The sequence below is a fragment of the Mercenaria mercenaria genome, unplaced genomic scaffold, assembly GCF_021730395.1.
Source record: "Mercenaria mercenaria strain notata unplaced genomic scaffold, MADL_Memer_1 contig_3909, whole genome shotgun sequence".
Classification (NCBI taxonomy): Eukaryota; Metazoa; Mollusca; class Bivalvia; order Venerida; family Veneridae; genus Mercenaria; species Mercenaria mercenaria.
In genome coordinates this window covers 846-20,927 of record NW_026462095.1, presented here as the reverse complement: position 1 = coordinate 20,927, position 20,082 = coordinate 846, and the positions used below count along the sequence as shown (strand labels likewise).

The following is a 20,082-nucleotide window of genomic DNA, read 5'->3' as shown; positions in this document are numbered from 1 at the left end:
CTTTACATGCGTTCAATAGCTGAAATGCCTGCTCACAGGACTTGCACTACTGTTTTCATTTTCTAACATCACATAGCGGGAGTAGGGGCCTCCGTGGCCGAGTGGTTAAGGTCGCTGACTTGAAATCACTTGCCCCTCATCGATATGGGTTCGAGCCTCACTCGGGGTGTTGAATTCTTCATGTGAGGAAGCCATCCAGTTGGCTTACGGAAGGTCGGTGGTTCTACCCAGGTGCCCGCTCGTGATGAAATAATGCACGGAGGGGCACCTGGGGTCTTCCTCCACCATTAAAGCTGGAACGTCGCCATATGACCTATCATGTGTCGAAGCGACGCTTAAACCAACATAGCGGGAGTAACGTGTACTATGGACAGTTTTCAAGTTGTTTGATAAAGTTTCTTTTCTTTGATCGTTATAGAATAACATTGATTTTCCATATTAATAGCTGGTTTTGATAATAGCATATCCCCTCTTATTTGTTCTTCATCATCAATTGTTTGGCTGACTCTATTCCTGTAAATATATATAATTCATACAAAAAAGCAAATTTTCTAACTATTTTTGCTGAGAAAAATTCAAATTAGGACTTATAATCTGGAACTATAATCTATGTCTAGCTGTCAAGCTGTATCTTCAATGGAACATCAGCACCACCCACGGATGTCATCGCTCGTCTGCAAGTGCTGGTCAGTATGTAAGAAAAATGTTATAGTTTAGAATTTCTAAGTACAGAAAGGCCATAATTCTGACAAATAATATAATATATGAACTTTTATATGAAATTTATATTTTATAATGCATACATATTGCCTATTATGGACTACTACAGTATAGGCAACAAAAATAAATAAATAAGATGTGCAAATTACAAAAAGGATTTGTTAGAATTAAAAGATAGAGCTTTATAAAGCACTTAACTAGTTTTACCATTCCTTGACAAATGTAACTGCCACCCGGCAGTGCTTGTTTCAAAACAATGAGTCATCTGGCATCGATTGATATATCGGAAGTGATGACTGTTCCAAACAATAAAATTTACAATTTATATCAAGTCCACGTAAAGACATTCCAATGTACAAGGCCTAACACAAGCATTCTTAAAGATGCATTTTCTTATCAAAGTATGATTAGAATAATACAGCTTTAACTATTCGCAACGTTAACAGTCATAATTGTTGTAAAGAAACGTACAAAACATAGCTGAATAGTATTTTGAAGAATAAACTATGTTAATTTCATGTTACATAACTCTGTTCAAGTACTCTTCATTTGGAAACAACGTAAAGTAACGTCATTGTGACGTCATGACGTCATGATTTGCTTAGCAACGTTATGTGACAATCATGTCTGTTTGCATGTATGATATGGAGTAATAATAAAGTGTAGTTCATCTAATAGAGGTGTTGGTGTAGATTTCTAGTATTAACAAGTGGTAGCAGAGCGTACCAAAGGATCCTTGGTGAAAATCGGCGTAGTTTGGCGTAATTCTGGCGTTTTAGAGAGTAAAAATCTGTGTATTGTGGTGTACAATTGGCGTTTCAGCGAGTGAATTTTAGTGTTTTGAGGTGAAATTTTGGAGTAACATCAGAGAATTAAGCAGGGAGTTCAACATGACAACTAGGATAAGCCCCCCATTATTTGGAAAAGGAAAGAACTATGAAAGATTTAAGCAAGAACTTTTAGCATGGAAAGAAATAACAGATCTAAGTAAACAAAAACAAAGTATTGCTGTGGCATTAACACTTCCTGAGGATGACGAGTCACAAATTAGAGAGAAAGTGTTTGATCAGCTTCAACTAGATGAATTGAAAGGATACGATGGATTAAGTGTTTTAATTCATTTCTTGGATCAGCATCTTGCTAAAGATGATCTCACGGATAGCCTTGAACAATTTGAGGATTTTGAAGACTTTAAAAGATTAGAAGGTCAATCTATTAATGAATTTGTGGCTATGTTTGACTCGAAGTATAGAAAGATAGAAAAGAAGAATATGACACTGCCCACAGAAATACTGGCCTTTAAGCTTCTCAGGAAGGCTAATATTTCGAAGGAAGAAAGGTTATTAGTTCTAACTGGTATGAATTATGAGAACAAGAAGACTCTTTACGAGGAAGCCAAAAAGTCACTGAAAAAGTTCAAGGGCAATGAAAACGAATCATTGCACAACCAGGCAAGTAGTATAAAGTTAGAACCAGCATTACTGGCTGCCAACGAAGAGGCCCTGCTGGCAGCTGGGTATTCGAAATTACGGGGCGCCTATCGGGGGAATTACGGTGGTGGAAGAGGAAGAGGCTGGTATCGAGGGAAACAAGGAAACTATAATTCGAGGGATAATCAGAGAGGGGAGTTCGCCACAGAAAATGAGAAGAAGGGATTAATAAAGAAAATTAACCCCAAAGGACCTGATGGACGACCATTGATATGCAAATCGTGTGGCTCTTATAGACATTTGCTGCCTGCATGTCCTGATAGCTGGGAAAATATGAAGAGTGTCCATGCTGTTGAGGAAGACCATGCTGTACTATTTACTGGATATGATAGAAACGAGATTAGACGTCTGGGTGTTGATGCTCAAAACTGTGCAGTCTTGGACAGTGCTTGTAGCAATACAGTATGTGGAAGCAGTTGGATGGACAATTATGTTGGTTCTTTGGACAAAACAGACAGAGAGAAGGTGTTGAAATCAGAAGGTCAGAGAGTGTTTAAATTTGGAGGGGGTACATGCCTGAAATCTAAAGGTGAGTTCAGCATACCTGCTGTTGTTGCTGGAAAAGCGGTGACCATAAAAACTGATGTCGTAGAGTCTGATATTCCTTTACTACTATCACGTACGGCAATGAAGAAAGCAGCAATAAAAATGGATCTAGAAAATGGTACAGCAACAATTATGGGGCAGGAGGTAGCTTTAAACTTAACAACATCAGGTCATTACTGCATTCCAATAGATAAAACAGTGGAAGTTTCAGTAGAAAAAGTGTGTGCAGTCAAACTAGAAAATTTGAATGCCCAGGAGAGATACAAAACTCTACTTAAACTGCACAGACAATTCGCACATCCTGCGAAGAAAAGGTTAGTAACATTTCTGAAGGATGCTGGAATATGGGAAGATGATTATGAAGAAGATCTTGAACAGATAGAAAACAAGTGTGAACTGTGCAAAGTGTATGCTAAGACTCCTTCAAGGCCAGTAGTAGGTATGCCTATGGCCTCCAAGTTCAATGAAAAAGTTGCAATGGATCTAAAACAATGGAATGGGCGGTGGATTTTACACATCATAGACATGTGGTCGAGGTACACTTTGTCGATTTTTATAGACAGAAAGAAGCCATGTAATATCATAGATACCTTGATGAAAGAGTGGGTAGGGAAATTTGGAGTGATGGGATCTTTAATGACAGACAATGGAGGGGAATTCAATTCAGACGAGGTAAGGGAAATTACATCCATTCTGAATATTCGGGTATGTACCACGTCAGCCGAAAGTCCATTTCAAAATGGTTTGTGTGAAAGAGTGCATGCAATTACTGATATGATGTTGACCAAGCTTCATGCCGATTATACGGAAGTTAATTTGCAGACTCTTCTTTCATGGGCAAATATGGCAAGGAATTCTTTGCAAATGTGGAATGGTTATAGTAGCCATCAACTTGTCTTTGGTCATAATCCCAACATTCCAAACATCATGAGTGACAATTTGCCAGCTTTACAAGGATCGACAAGCAGTGAAGTGTTCGCAAAGCATTTGAATGTACTACATGCGACAAGAAGAGCTTTTATACAGTCTGAAGCTGATGAAAGAATAAAAAGAGCACTCAGAAATAAAGTTAGAGCCTCAGAACAGGTATTTGAACATGGTGACTGTGTATTTTACAAAAGAGAGGGTCGAGAACGCTGGCTTGGACCAGGAAAAGTAGTTTTCCAAGATGGGAAAGTGGTGTTTGTGCGACATGGAGCAGTGTTTGTGCGTGTATCTCCTAATAGATTACAAAAGGTGAACAATTTGTTTGACAGCAGTGACAATGTCAGTGAAAAACAGAGTACACATTCAGAATGGACTAATACTCAACCAGAGATAGAGAACACAAGGTCAAGTGATCATCAAATGGTAACTGAAGATTTACCAGCAAGAAGATTGGATGATGACATACAAACAGGGCTAGATATAGATAGACAGTCGGAAGTGGTCATACAGGATAGAAAGATACTGAAACCAAATGATATTATCCAGTATAAAAAGCAAGACACTGATGTATGGATTCCTGCAAAGGTTATTGGAAGGGCAGGAAAGGCAACAGGGAAGAACAAACACTGGTATAACATTTTAGAAGATACTAGTAAAGAGAAAAAGAGTATAAATTTGGAACAAGTTGACTGGGAACTATTGACTGATAACGTGAATCTAGTTTTGAAGAACAGGGATGTAAATAGTAATGTAACAGAGGCAAAAATGGCAGAGTTACAGAAATTTAAACAATTCAACACATATGAGGAGGTAAACGACTGTGGACAAAATACTTTATCAACCAGATGGGTCATAACTTCGAAGAATGAACAGACAAAAGCTCGTCTAGTTGTTAGGGGCTTCGAAGAAGATTTCTCAATGCAAAGTGACAGTCCAACAGTAGGTAAAGGAACTATGAGAATGTTTCTTGCTAATACTTCCATTAACAACTGGATTGTTAAGACCACAGATATTAAATCGGCATTTCTACAAGGTCAGGAGTTAAAGAGAGATGTATACATAAGGCCACCAAAGGAGTGTGAAAATGCTGAAGGAGTTGTCTGGAAGTTACGTCATGGGTTATATGGACTTAAAGATGGTGCAAGACAGTTTTATCTGAGTGTGAAGGAAGAACTACTGACACTTGGGTGTCAAATTTCTAAAATGGATCCTGCAATGTTCAGTTTGCATACAAATGGAAAGTTGAATGGTATTGTTTGTTGTCATGTTGATGATTTTTGCATGCTGGAGATGAATACCTGGAGAAAGTAATGACTAGTCTGAGAAAAAGATTTGTAGCAGGTAAAGTAGAGGAAAGCAGTTTTGATTATATTGGATTTAGAGTCATACAACAATCCAGAGAAATTTGCCTAGACCAATGTAAGTATGTAGGAAATATAAAGAGTCAAAATTTAGATTCAAAACGGCTCCAACACAAAGAAGATATACTTACAGCTGAAGAACAGTCAATCTATAGACAAATTATTGGTCAGATAAACTGGGCTGTACAGGGAACTAGACCAGACATGGCATTTGAACTTATAGATTTAAGTACCAAATTAAAGCAAGCAACCGTTGGTGATTTGTTAAGGGCAGTAAAAGTAGTCAACAGACTGAAAGATGTAAGATCTTTCCTTTCATTCCCAAGACTTAGCAGCAATGTCAGTGATTGGAGAATTGTGGTGTTCACAGATGCCTCTCTATGTAACATCAATGATGGGACTGGAAGTACTGCGGCTTTTGTTATATGGTTAGCTGACACACAGGGAAGATGTTGCCCATTAGATTGGCATACAAACAAGATTAAACGAGTTGTTCGATCGACAATTGCTGCTGAAGCGCTAAGTTTACAAGAAGAACTTGAAAGTGGCTATTACTACAGACAAATGCTGGAGGACATTATGAAGCTTCAACGTAAAACTATACCAATAATAGCTTATGTGGACAATAAGAGTGTCATTGATGCTGTGCATTCCACCAAGTTAGTTGATGACAAGCGTCTGCGGGTCGACATAGCAGCCATTAGTGAATCCCTGTCCAGAAGAGAAGTTAATGAGATACGGTGGTGCCCGGGAAAACATCATCTCGCCGACTGCATGACCAAACGAGGAGCTTCTGGCTACAGTCTGCTGGAAGTATTCCATGGAGGGCGATTTTTAGAAGAATTTAAGATATAGACTGTTTTCATTTTTCTCATTAATTTACATTTCAATTATTTTCTCAAAACGTTTTCTGACAATTTAAAATTCTCATAAACCAAGAAGAAGAAAAGAAAAGAAAATATAATGAATGTTAATTTCATGTTACATAACTCTGTTCAAGTACTCTTCATTTGGAAACAACGTAAAGTAACGTCATTGTGACGTCATGACGTCATGATTTGCTTAGCAACGTTATGTGACAATCATGTCTGTTTGCATGTATGATATGGAGTAATAATAAAGTGTAGTTCATCTAATAGAGGTGTTGGTGTAGATTTCTAGTATTAACAAACTATTCTACCTTTTTGATATAAGTAGAATACACTTGTTGCACAGAATGTTTTTGTCAAATGAGAGTGCCTGTCGTTGTTTGAATGAGTCATCATTTAATAATATCATGTGTAAATGTTTCAGAGACTAAAGACATTTTATTTTTGATGGTATTAGTAAGTTTTTGTGTTTTCTCTCATTTTCTATCCTGAAGGCCACATTAGAGATTAGATGTATAACTATAATTGTTTGTATATATAACTTGTTAATATATAACGACATAATTGTTATTATTTTTATCTTTATTATTATCGTCATTATCATTATTAGCTCACCTGAGCAGGAAGTGCTCAAGGGAAAACTATTGTGGTCAGTGGTGAGGGTAAAGAATAGTGAAGATGAACATTGAAATGTGTACCAAAATATACATGTGGTCCAAATGTCTACGCTGTACCTTCAAAAACAAGAAAGTAGGTCGGTAGGCCAAGATTTAGACTGTTCAGGATGAGTATTGAAACCTGTATCAAAATTTATATAGGTGGTCCAGATTTCTATCACCGCCTGATCTTCTTTCTTGTTTATGAAGCTCCAGCAAGAAATTTAGACCACATGTTTAACGTTTGATACACATTTCATTTCAATACTCATCTTGAATAGTCTTAATCATGACCTACTGACCTAATTCCTTTTTTCTGAAGTTACAGCAAAGAAATTTGGACCACATGTTCAATGTTTCATACAGAATTCAATACTAATCTTGAATAGTCTTCATGGTGACCAACTGACCTACTGTCTTGTTTTTAAATGTACAGCATAGAAATTTGACCACCTATGTAATTTTTAATACAGATATCAGTTCTAATTTCTTGTTTTGAAGGTATAGAAATTTTGACGACATGTATATTTACAAAACATATTTCAATACTCATCTTTAATATTCGTATCCCTCATCTACTGACATACTCTCTTGTTTTTGAAGCTAAGCAAAGACATTTGGACCACCAACATCATATTTAACAGATTTCAGTAAATATCTTGAATAATCTTTACCATGACCTACTCACCTAGCTTTTTTTCTTTGTTTATGAAGCTTTAGTAAAGAATTTTTTCAAGCAAGCAACTAAACTCATTTGAGCAAAATAGGGCCATCATGGCTTAAATATTTATAAAATCATTTAAGTAATTAATTGGGTCAACCGAGGAAAAGTATTTCACTTTCTAAATCAGAGAATGCATGACAGACACAGACTGTGTTTCGAGTGACGTCTTCTTGACGAACTTATTTTATCTGAACGAGTCATAGAAAAAAGTACATATAAGTTGTTGGACAGACGGGCAGACACACGGACAGAGCCAAATCAATATGTCTATCCCACTTTATGAAATAGCAGGGAATATGAAAGTATTCGTTTCGTTTAAGACATGTGTAATTTTATTGTTGAATGAATGAAATCGAAATATGTAGGTAGAGATTATGTTCTTGTTAATTAAAAAACCTGCGTATTCCATTGTTTATCTGACAATTATTTATCACAACGAACGGGAAGTCATGTCGGCACTTGTTTGATAACGTTAAATTATTCTAACCGTTTCGTGCATTTTATACTGTAATTGTTCAATAATGTTTTGGTGCCAAATTATAGCTATAAACTGTTTTGGATTTTAACTGGAGGGAAAGATTTTCATATATGTGAATGTAATAAAATACACGAGTACAGCATTAACTATCATCTCAAGGTGCCCCAAAATAACTTTAGTGAATATTCGCCGAACTCCCACCACTTGTCACGCCGTTTCTTTAGTATGGAGTGTTTGAAGTCATTGGATAATGTTTTGAGATGGTTCTTGTAGGTCCAAGTGCCACATACAGATCGCTGTTGTTTATGTTAACGTTGTTGCTGCTTTTGACACAATGAATTATCCGCACCGAAAGTTTACTGTTGTGCCTATAACAGTTAAAGGTGTGATATTGTCTAGAACAATAACTATGTATATCATTAGCGAGTGACAGAATAAATAGTAATCAAAACGCGTATTAAAGCCATTAAGAAGCACATTAGCCATCATAGTATTGCGCTAAATGACTTACAGAATAAACTTGAATTGATAAAAATTATTCTGTAGGCTACAGTGAAAACAGAAGAGCCGGGCAGGTGTAAGGATGATAAAAGTACTGGAGAAACTTACGACTATGTTCGAAGACAGCCGGAAGACAAAATAGCTCCATCGGTACTACCAGGGGCGACAGAGCTAATTGTTACTTTTATATCAAAACCAAGACTTGTGATATTGCGCATAGAAAAGTATTCGTATATGTACTTGAAGGAAATATGGACGTCTGTTTAAATTGATGAATTAGTCGACTGAAGTAGTTGTGCATGGTTTTGATGATCTTAAAAGATATATTATGGCCCGCATGCATCACATCTGGTGTGTTCCGACTTTTTCCTTTTCGTGGCTGCCTCATTTGGATATTTGTAATTTTACTTTGGTGTTTATAAACGTATGCCTTTTTACTGGTTAAATTCAGTATTTTGTAGACGCTTATCAAAATTGCTAGATATCGTTCATGTCAACGTATCTTTACGAGTACATGTTTACAAAATTCTTAAACGGATTAACGACATCATATCGCAAACTTGGGAAGTGCATTATGTTCGCGTTTGTTCCATGAATTCGTTGGATATACATTTTATGGTATCAATATGTTTGTGCATAGATTTTTGCAGTACTTTAACCAACTCTATAATAGGGATTTGCATATACTGTAACCCATGTCTTGAAATCCGTACTGGTGTACTTTTGTGTTTGCGCATAGTTGTGTTCAGAAGGCAGCTTTCTTGTTCGTTGTAAGCCTGAAAGCCAACGGAATTGCTTGCTTAAATGGATAATTCAACGCCCCTAATGAACCCATATTTGTGAAGGGCAAGTGATTCAAAATCCGGCCTAAGCAGCCATCTCCCACTCCCCACTTCCCCCCCCCCCCACGCCCCCCACACCACACACACAAACACCCCCGTCACCCATCCCCTTGCTCAGAGTCAAATTTTAGGGTCAAAGATTTTACTTCATTTTTATTGTCATGTCTATAATTATTGTGTTTTAGTAAACATGTAGACGGATATTCAGATAACTTAGCACAAAACAATTTCACGATGTGCCAAGTGTTATACATAGGCCCTTAGCATTAAGGGCCAATTTCACTCTTAAAAGACAAAAACTTTATGTCATTTTTTTGTTCGGTTTATCAGAAAGATATTCAAATACTTGTACGGTTTATAACTTTTATATGCCTAGAAGGATATTCAAATACTTCGTACAAGCTTTCTCCATTGAAAGATTGTATATACATAAAAACACAGACCCCAAATTTAAAAGAAGTGGTAAATTTCTATTTCAATTTTCTGTTCCGATCTATGAGTACTCTGCATGCGTTCAGTTGCTGAAATGCCTACTCACAGCACTCGCACTACTGTTTTCTAACATCACATAACGGGAGTAACGTGTACTATGGACACTTTTCAAGTTCTTTGATAAAGTTTCTTTTCTTTGATCGTTAACAATAATTTTTCATATTAAATTTGGTTTGATAATAGCATATCCCCTCTAATTTGTTCCTCAATATCTATTGTTTGGGTGACTATAAAACCCTGTTTATATATATATATTGTTAAAATTGTTATAGTTTAGAATTTCGAAATAAAAATGGCCATTATTCTGACAAAATGTATACCAGAGCTACCAACACAGTCAGTTAATGGTGGCAAACAAGTGTGCAAAGTTTCAAAGCTGTAGCTCTTATGGTTTATGAATGAAGTTGGACCTAGACAAAACCTTTAACCGACACCGACGCTGACGCCGACGATCAAGTGACGACAATACCTCATAGATATTTTTACAAAAATCAGACGAGCTAAAAATAAATCAAAGTGACTTGCATTTCGCTATTTCAGTTGTACTTAAGCAAATTACTCAATGCAGAAGAATATTTGTCGTGCTTATTTGAATAACAGAAGTAAATCAAGAAATATTTTTAGAAAAAGAATCATCTATGGTTTACTCTGCAAAAGACGTTCTGACCGCCAAGGTCTGGAGAAAAAAATCTGACATTTATATAAAACAAAACACCTACCGCCTCGCAAAGAAGTTCAAATGGTCGGTCTCTGATTATTCTAAATACATGTTGATTGAGAATAGGCCAAAAGTACTCGTAAAAGCGTCATAAAATGCTCACCTTACAATAAATGGAATCATTCTTGAAGACTGGACTGGTCAAATTGTTTTTGGCATGTAAACAGATTTTATATACATACTTTAAACTGGCATTTACAATTTACAAATTGATAACGTTTGTTAAAAAGAAACAATGCAAACATTTCTCTTTTAACAGAATATTATGAACTTTGGTATGAAATTTATATTTTATTTCAAATATGGTCCCTCCCTAGGGGGTCACATGGTTTATATAGACTTATGTAGGAAAAATTTGAACATCATCTTGCCAAAGGCAACAGGGTATATTTAGTATGTAGCATCATGTAGTGGTCCTCTATAAAGAGTGTATAAAATATCCTCCTAGGGTCAAATTATGCCCCACCCCGGGGGTCATATGGTTAACATAAACTTATATCTAGCATTAAAACTTTGAACTTTTTCTTGTACAAAACCACATGGTCTATGGCTTTGATATTTGATATGTAGCACGTTTAGTAGCCTTTTACCAAAACTTTTCAAATTATCGTCTAAGGGTCAAATATGGCACCGCCCTGGGGTCACAGGGTTTTTAAAGTCTAATATAGGGAAATCTTGAAAATCTTCTTATACACATATACTAGGACTTTGATATTTGATATGTAGCATTGTATAGAAGTCCTTTACAAACATTGTTCAAATTATCCTATTTGGTTAAAACTGGCCCCGTTTCAGGGTTGGGGCACATAGTTTAAACAGATTTCTATAGGGAAAATCCTTTAAACAATTCTTGTCTTAAAACAAAAGGCCCAGAGCTTAGATATTTAGTATGTGGCATGCTCCAGTGGTTCTCTACCAAGATTGTTCAAATCATGACCTTAAGGTCAATATATTCGACGCCCGGAGAGTCCCTTGTTTTACATTGACTTCATTGGAAAAATCTTTAAAGGCATTCCTGTCCAGAACCATAATGTCCAGACTTTAGATATTTGGTACATAGTATCGTCTAGCTGTCAACTGTCAAGTTTGTTCAGAACAGACCCCATGGTCAAAACTGACTGCGCCTTTGGGTCAACAGTTTTTTCATTGACTTGGGGAAAAACTTTTAAAAAGTCTTTTTTGAAACCATAACGACCAGGGCTTAGGTATTTGGTATGCGGCATGCTGTAGTAGTTCTCTACAAAGACCGTTCAAGGCATGACCCTAGGGTCAGTTTACATAAATGGATTTGTTTTTAAAGCAATTACAAATAAATTTGGAATGCAAGTATAATGTTTGATAGAGCTTTCAATACTCATCTGGAATAGTCTTAATCATGACCTACTAACCTACTTACTCGTTTTTGAAGTTACAACATAGACATTTAGACCACATATATAATTTTTGATACAGATTTCAATATTCGTCTTGAATAGTCTTAATTATGATGTACTGACCGACTTTCTTGTTTTTTCAAGTTACAGCATAAAATTTGGACCACGTTTATAACTTTTGATACAGATTTCAATACTCATATATAGATTCGTAGCCCTCACTACAGACATACTTTCTTGTTTTAGAAGCTTCATCAAAGAAATTTGAACCAAATGTTTAATATTCGATACAGATTTCAATACTTACTTTGAATAGTCATAATCGTGACCTACTGACATTCTTTCTTGTTTTTTGATGTTACAGCAACGAAATCTGGACCACATGCATAATGTTTGATACAGAATTCAATACTCATCTTGAATTGTCTTTATCGTGCCCTACAGAGCTACGTTCTTGTTTATGAATGTACAGCATAGAAATTTAGACCACCTATATAAATTTTGATACATGTTTCAATACTCACCTTGAACTGTCTAAATCTAGACCTACCGACCTACTTTTTTATTTTTGAAGGTACAGCGTAGGAATTTGGACCACATCTATATTGTGATACACATTTCAATACAGCTTTAATATTCTTTCCCTGACCTTCTGACCTTCTTTCTTGTTTTATATGAAGCTCCAGCAAAGAAATTTGGACAACATTGATTAACGTTTGATATACATGTCAAAACGGATCTTTAATAGTCTTAATCATGTCTTACTGACATACTTTCTTGTTTTTGAAGTTACAGCAAAGAAATTTTGACCACGTGTTTATTGTTTCATACAAAATTCAATACTAATCTTGAATAGTTTTCATAGTGACCAACTGATCTACTGTCTTGTTTTTGAAGGTACAGCATAGAACTTTGGACCACCTGTAAAGATTTTCATATATATTTCAATATTCATATTGAATAGTGTTTATCTGGACCTACCGACCTACTTTTTTGTTTTGAAGGTATAGCGTAGAAATTTTGACCACATATATATATATATATATTTATAAAACACATTTCAATATTCATCTTTTATATTCTTATCCTTGATCTGCTGACATACTTGCTTGTCTTTGAAGCTACAGCAAAGACATTTGGACCACCTGTATCATATTAACAGATTTCAGTATACATCTTGAATAATCTTTGACATGACCTACTCACCTATTTTTTGTATATGAAGCTCAAGCAATAAATTTGTTCGAGCAAGCAACTAAACCCAGGTGAGCGATATAGGGCCAACATGGCTAAAATCTTTATAAAAACAGTTAAGCAATTAATTGGGTCAACGGAGAAAAACTAGTTAACATTCTAAATCAGAGAAGGCATGACAGACACGAACTGTGTTTCGACTGACGTCTTCTTGACGAACATAAACGAGTCATAGAAAAATAAATAGGTTGTTGGATGTAACTGAAATTCCAGAATCAGAAAGTCTTGTAAATGGACACTTTGTCTTAATATTCTGTTTTATAAAATCCTTGACAGAACATTGCACAGTTACAATAATTAACTTCACGCATAAGGTATTAGGGAATTTTCAGTACAATTAGAGAAATCGCTAAGTGTGATTTTTCCCTACTTCATGCTGCATCTTTCAAGTTCAGTCTGGGTGATTTTATCTCTATACGAAAAATAGTTACAGTTCTCGTGATTTTCAGTTTATTGCCTAAAACTATATGAAAAGAAGTACAACTTTATCATTATCCAGGGCAGACTAATGGTAAATGTATCATTCAGTTCGTCTTAATGATATGTATTACTGTATCAAATTATATCAAAATCCAGTGAAAGTCATGTCATTCTCTTCAATAGCGAAAATAAAAAATATTAAGTACAACTGCAAAAGGGAGACAATTTGTATAAAGCCAACCTTATTCCTTAAAATTTAAACAAAAGAAAGGTTTCAGAAAGGGGGGTGACTTTATCATTTTTAGGGCACGGTTATGGTTATTGCTCCTTTTAGTTCCTCTTCATAGTGTTATATTAAATTCCCTTTACCGTATTTTCCGGACAATAGGCCGCGGCCTATACGTTTAAAAAAGTGAAATTTTTAGGGGTGCGGCCTATGCGTCGAAGCGGCCTATACGTCATTTTATTTTTTCTAAATGGGCTTTTCATGCGGCCTATAAATAATATCAATATTACAACTCGGTATTTGAAATAGATTTTAACACGAAATCAATATGTTTTATGTTCATAATTCAAAGAATTCCCATCTTTGTAAAATCTCCACGAAAGACAAACTGTGAAATTAGCCCAGTTGTTTTACATCTCTATTGTTCTGTAGACAAAAGATGAATAGACGCAAACAGACAATTACCGGTATTGCGTCAAATATGTGTAATCTGATTACCGAACAGAACAGTGTTTCCGTTACATACCTCAAAGTAGCGACCAACATATTGATTTCCATTCTCTTCAGCGTATGCAACCAAACAATTTTCTCTTTTTCGTCGGTGTAGCCATATTTTGCTTATCCGATCGAATCAGGTTAAAAGTACAGAATGGACAATTTTGCCGAGAGGGCCTTTGAAAACAGCTAACGATAATTTACAGTTTGGACTTTATAGTTTACTGCATTCGACGGATTAACAAGTGTGATTACCAGTAAATACAACCGACTTCAGTGGCTATTTATCGAGGACAGCTAGTCTTTATACAACACGGTCAAAATCGCCGCATTGCGGAGTATTGGCCGAGGCCAATATGCCGGAGCGGCTTATACCATAAATTTTATTTCTAATATAGTTAAAATATATGGCTGCGGCCAATACGGTGCAGCGGCCTATTGTCCGGAAAATACGGTAGTAAATTTAATGTCATTCTTTTAAATGTAAAAAAAAATGGAAAAACATACAATTAAAATTGGAGACAATTTTTTAAAGAAACACGGCCAGGGTTATGGGACTTACTATCTCAACTTCATCGTGAGCCAACAGGTTAATGTAAAATTCAATTGAAATACCACTATTGGTTTGAGAGCAATTTAATGAAAGCAATTATTCTACCAATTGCCAGCTTGAATGTCCTCTCCTGTCGTGATTCATCATTTAAAATCACTGAACAGGAACTTGCAGATGATATACATAATAGGACTTGGCACTGATATCTCCTGTAAGCCTTGGTGGGAATCCGCCCTGTTACATTATAAGACCTTGAGCTGACAATTGACCCTGCTCCCTCCTAGGGGGGAATTTTCAACACTATGATTTTCTTACACCTTATGGCAGATGGCATTCACAGACAATAGTTTGCAAGTTTCCGTTGGGGCTTTAATGAGTTACGGAGATTTAAAATACGTTACCATGCAAATTTTCATTTATTTCACCATTTATGCCAATATGATATTATAAACATGCCAATAGTTCAATCAGTCATAATAAACAAGACATTTACATATGTGTATGTATTTAAAATTAAAATTATCGTAAGTACATATCATTTGAGGTTAACAAATGTTATGTATTATCCGTAACTGACGTTACTCTGTTTGAAATTACTATAACATTAAAAATTTATCAACATATATGACTTTTTTAAGTTATAAAATAATAATAATGGCAACCACACAGTTCAATAATTAATATAATTATAATACAACTACCCCCAAAGTTAACTGATTCAGTATGTCACGAATAATACGTTACTTTTCCAAAATATGACTATTTTTGTTATATAAAAATATTTTAAATTTTGATATTACACATATGGTTAGGATTTCTATACATTGGATTATAAATTAACATCAACAGACATGAACAACGTAGATTTTATAATTCATTAGACAATATTATATAAATATATTAGGAATATATATAAAGCTCTTTGCATGTACCAGTATGACTGCATATCATAAGTACAAATAAATAACATGAACACGGCAATGCGGAGAAATATAAATTCTAAGGTATGACCTCTGACCACTAAGTGTGATCTTGACCTTGAAGTGAAAATGGTATTAACTATACCAGTGTCGACACTCCTATTAGGGGTGGAAGAGATTTCTAACGCTAACAGGCAGATGACCTTATATTTCGGTTGTTAATGATAAATAAATCTGCATTAAATATAGTCTGGTCGAGAAGAGATACTCCTCGTCAACGATTGGTACTCCTGGCCAAGATACGTAGCAAAACATACAAATCTGAGAAACCTGGATATTCTGGAAAGCTCTGCGGACAGATGAACGTAGTTTCTGCATCTTTCACAAGAATAAACCTGGGATGTCCAGGAAGCTGGAAAGACCCCAAACAGATGGACGCAGTCTCTGCAACTATTGTCGGACTGGGCTTTGCCTATGCTGACCTGTATCTAAAAGATGATCCAAAGTAAGTGATCCATGACCCGGAGTCCCTTTCCCCAGGCCTCTAGCCCAAGAGTCTCTATTTCTTAAACCAGACTGGTCCCACGACAGGTCCCGAATAACCTATATGCTTCAACCCAAGTACAAAGTTAAATAAAGGTTAAATAAAGGCTGCACAGCCATATCTACCATCTGTTTTAGAGAATAAAGTCTCACACTGGAGATAAATCGATCTTGCCGCCACTTAACCAAATCCACGCGTCCGCTTACTGAGTAAGAGTTAGCAAGCCACAATCACACCCACAAGTGAGACCCTGGCACAACGTGCCCCTACTGGTCTATCTATCAGAACAGAAGACCTGAACATATCCCAAAGACCCTGAACAAAACCTCTCCAAGTCGATGTTTCCATAATTGTGTAAAGCCATAGTGTCAGGAGTAAAGCCCATACTGTAATTGTTGTCATAACCCTACCCTTTTTCACACGATCGTGCACAGAAAGGGTAGTGTAAACTACCAATCTCTAAATGAAGGGATGAGTAAAACTGAGGTGAAGGACATAGATCCCCAAACAAGGACACTACAGTTTGCGACAAGAATCGCTCAACATACATTTGTTCCATAGTTGCTGCCATGGAGAAGGACTTGACATACATGCACTTAGGTTAAATGCGGGAAGATGGAACCCTGGTAGAGAAGGTGGTATCGAATACAATGACACGGTTTCTAGTGGCGGCAACCACCAGGCCTGTATGCCCGTATGACTTAGACAAAACAAGGATAAATTAACTGTTGGTTCCTAACATGATTAAAAGGCAACTCCCTAGTGTGATTAAAGGACAATACTCTAGTAAGCTCTTGATGTTGAATGGGGTTGCTAGTATGATGTCAACAAACCTTTGGAGGGAAGTGGCCTCCGAACTTCAAACAAGTGGCTTGACTTTTAGTAACAATATTCAAATTGGGCCTCGGTCTGGCATAAACTTGTCAAGGAGTTATGGCCTTCACCAACAAAGTTTGAACTCCCATATTTGCCATCAAAAGAGTTACTTTTGTAAGAACTGGCCTTCAGACTGGGCAAATCTAATGTACCATTTCCACCATACTTTTATCTACTTGAGTAACATCAGTTACCGGGTATCTTATTTTGAGACAGTTCCTATAATTGTCCTCTTGAACTACCATCAATATATACAGACAGAATTAAAGAAAGTAACAGTATTCCAGTCATGACTATTATTGGACACCGGCTCCATAGAAGCTATATGTACATGGTATATCTACTTAAGGATATAGTCGAGACTGACAACATGTTGAATGAAGTCTATGTTGATGAATGAATCTACTGCACATTCAAAACAATCACAGTTACAACATACAGCAGTTAACAAAATGTACGTGTGCATAAACATGAACTAGATTTCTAAATATAGTTGATGTCTGTTTCAAATTTAGCATCATTATAGTGCACTTTTTCGGGTAATGTCTGTATATATTATAAGTATATCACTGCAATGTGCTAAAACAGCTGACATATACATATTAAGTGTTTAAAAAAGTTTGTGTGCGTAGTGTTCTGATGAAGATGTAATCATTGGCCGTGTAAATTAAGTTCTAGTTTCATAGTTTGATCGTTAAATGTATGTGTTTAAAATTGAATGCAAAATATTTCAAACAAAAAATAAATAATTGTACGTTTACTTTTTTTCAAAGATAAAGTATGTGTTCACATTACAGAATGCATTAAATGTATAGTTTATTTGTAAGGTAACGTAAATTGTAACGAAGATTGTTTTTAAATACATGTGTTTAAAGTTAAAATGCAAAGCTATGTTAAAATATATTTTGATTGAATTGTAAATATGCTATTTCTAAATGCTAAAGTACATTTAAGGTAAAAGAACAAGAGAGATATAGTTTGTGTGTTCGGTAACGTTAATTGTAACTGAGTTTGATTTATTAATATACATGTGTTTTAAGTTAAACCTACAGTTTGAAATACAAAACTATACTCTTTTTTTCAAATGTAAAGTATGTGTTAAAGACCCTGAAGACATAAGCTCTAATTTGTATGTTTGGTAACGTAAAATGTAATGTAGAATTCAATGTAACATATCATACAAGTTAGTGGCTTGTTGATAAATATTGTTGATAAATAACAAAAAACAGTTGTGTTACAGTAACTTAAGAATGTTAATGTAAAATTGATATGAACATTTTTAAGATTAAACATTTTTGAATTATGTACCCACGAGTGCCATCGCTCGTCTGCAAGTGCTGGTCTGTATGTAAGAAAAATGTTATAGTTAAGAATTTCTCAGTCAAAAAAAGGTCATAATTCTGGCAAAAATACTTATCAGAGTAATGGTTCATCTAATGATGGTTAAAAGTGAAAAAGTTCAAAGCTGTCGCACTTATAGTTCTTGAAAAACTGTGAACCAAATAAAAAATAACTAAGAAATTCAAATGTTCTATGTACGAAAAGGACCATAATTTTAATAAAATGCATATCAGAGTTATGGTTTATGACATACATAATCACCTAATAATGACTAATCAGTGTGCACAGTGTGCAATGTTTCAAAGCTTTAGCTCTTATGGTTTTTGAGAAAAGGTAGACCTAAACAAACATTTTACAAACAAACGCCGACAATACCTCATAGACTTGAAATAAAGCAAAGTGACTTGCATTTAGCTATTTCATATGTACTTGCAAATGCAGAATAATCGTTATCGTGCTTATTACGCTTAAAATTACAGAAGTAAATAAAGAAATATTTTTCGAAAAAAACATCATCTATGGTTTACTCTGCAACAGACGATCTGGTTCTGAAAAAGTATGACATTTATGGAAAGCTAAACACCAACCCCATCACAAAGAAGTTCATTGGTCGGTCTCTGATAAATCTTAATACACGAATTTGGGATTAGGCCAAAAGTACTTGTAAAAGCGTCATGACATTTTCACTATACATTATTGTTTTTGTTGGGTTTAACGTCGCACCGACACAATTATATGTCATATGGCGCCTTTCCAGCTTTTGATGGTGGAGGAAGACCCCAGGTGCCCCTCCGTGCATTATTTTATCACGAGCGGGCACCTGGGTAGAACCACTGACCTTCCGTAAGCCATCTGGATGGCATCCTCACATGAAGAATTCGACGCCCCGAGTGAGGCTCGAATCCATATCGACTAGGGGCAAGTGATTTGAAGTCAGCGACCTTAACCTATCGGCCACGGAGGCCCCTTACATTAAATAGAAACGTTCTTGGAGACATGACTGATCAAATAGTTCTTGGCATATGTGCAGTTAAAACACAGTTGTGATGTAATCCTTTGTTAAGTTTCGCCCATTATATAGGTTATTGTACCGATACCGTTCTATGCACACGATTATTTTACTATACCTGTCCATTATTAACCTATAACTTTCCATTCTTAAAATAATGGATATTTCAAGAATGAACAGGTACAGGTTAATGATGGACAAGTATAGTAACAACCTTGTATATTGGGAGGCGTGAGTACATCAACCTATGAAATTCGAAAGTTTCGAATTATAAACTGCAACGTTTTACAGAACTTCTAACTGCAATAAAAAAAACCTGAAGAGGAACGTATGACTTTAACCCAAATCTCCCCACAAATTGTAATTCATATGAAAATCAAACAATGTACCAAAAGTAATTAAAGAATGTTAGTTTAAATCTTCAACCGTAAACAAGTAGTAAAGTCCTCTTTTTGTACTCTTAAATCCCAATAGAAAAGTATCGCAGATATAAACCTGGTATGGCATTTCAGACAAAAATAGATGAAAGTAGGCAACGTAATGTAAAACAAGAGCTATCGGAGGACAGCAACGCTCGACTATTCAGTAGCCTTGTCAATTGAATGAATATTAAAGTCGAAAAGGGAGCATGATTTTGTAGAACTGCAAAAAGGATTATGGGACCTGTACAAAGCATACCATCTCATGACAATGGACAATTGTACAAGTTTCAGTCCATTCCCATTAGTTAGTACTGAGACACCAGCT

General features: G+C 35.7%; 2 protein-coding genes across 2 annotated transcripts; both read left to right on the top strand.

Annotated features, from left to right (window-relative positions):
- The first annotated feature begins 1,610 nt into the window (after positions 1-1,610).
- LOC128553511 (uncharacterized) lies at positions 1,611-4,994 on the top strand. The gene has a single exon (XM_053534692.1). It carries the CDS (start codon positions 1,611-1,613, stop codon positions 4,992-4,994), a length of 3,384 nt encoding a protein of 1,127 aa, XP_053390667.1.
- LOC128553510 (uncharacterized) lies at positions 4,994-5,899 on the top strand. The gene has a single exon (XM_053534691.1). The coding sequence runs from the start codon at positions 4,994-4,996 to the stop codon at positions 5,897-5,899; it is 906 nt and encodes a 301-aa protein (XP_053390666.1).
- The last annotated feature ends 14,183 nt before the right edge of the window (positions 5,900-20,082 follow it).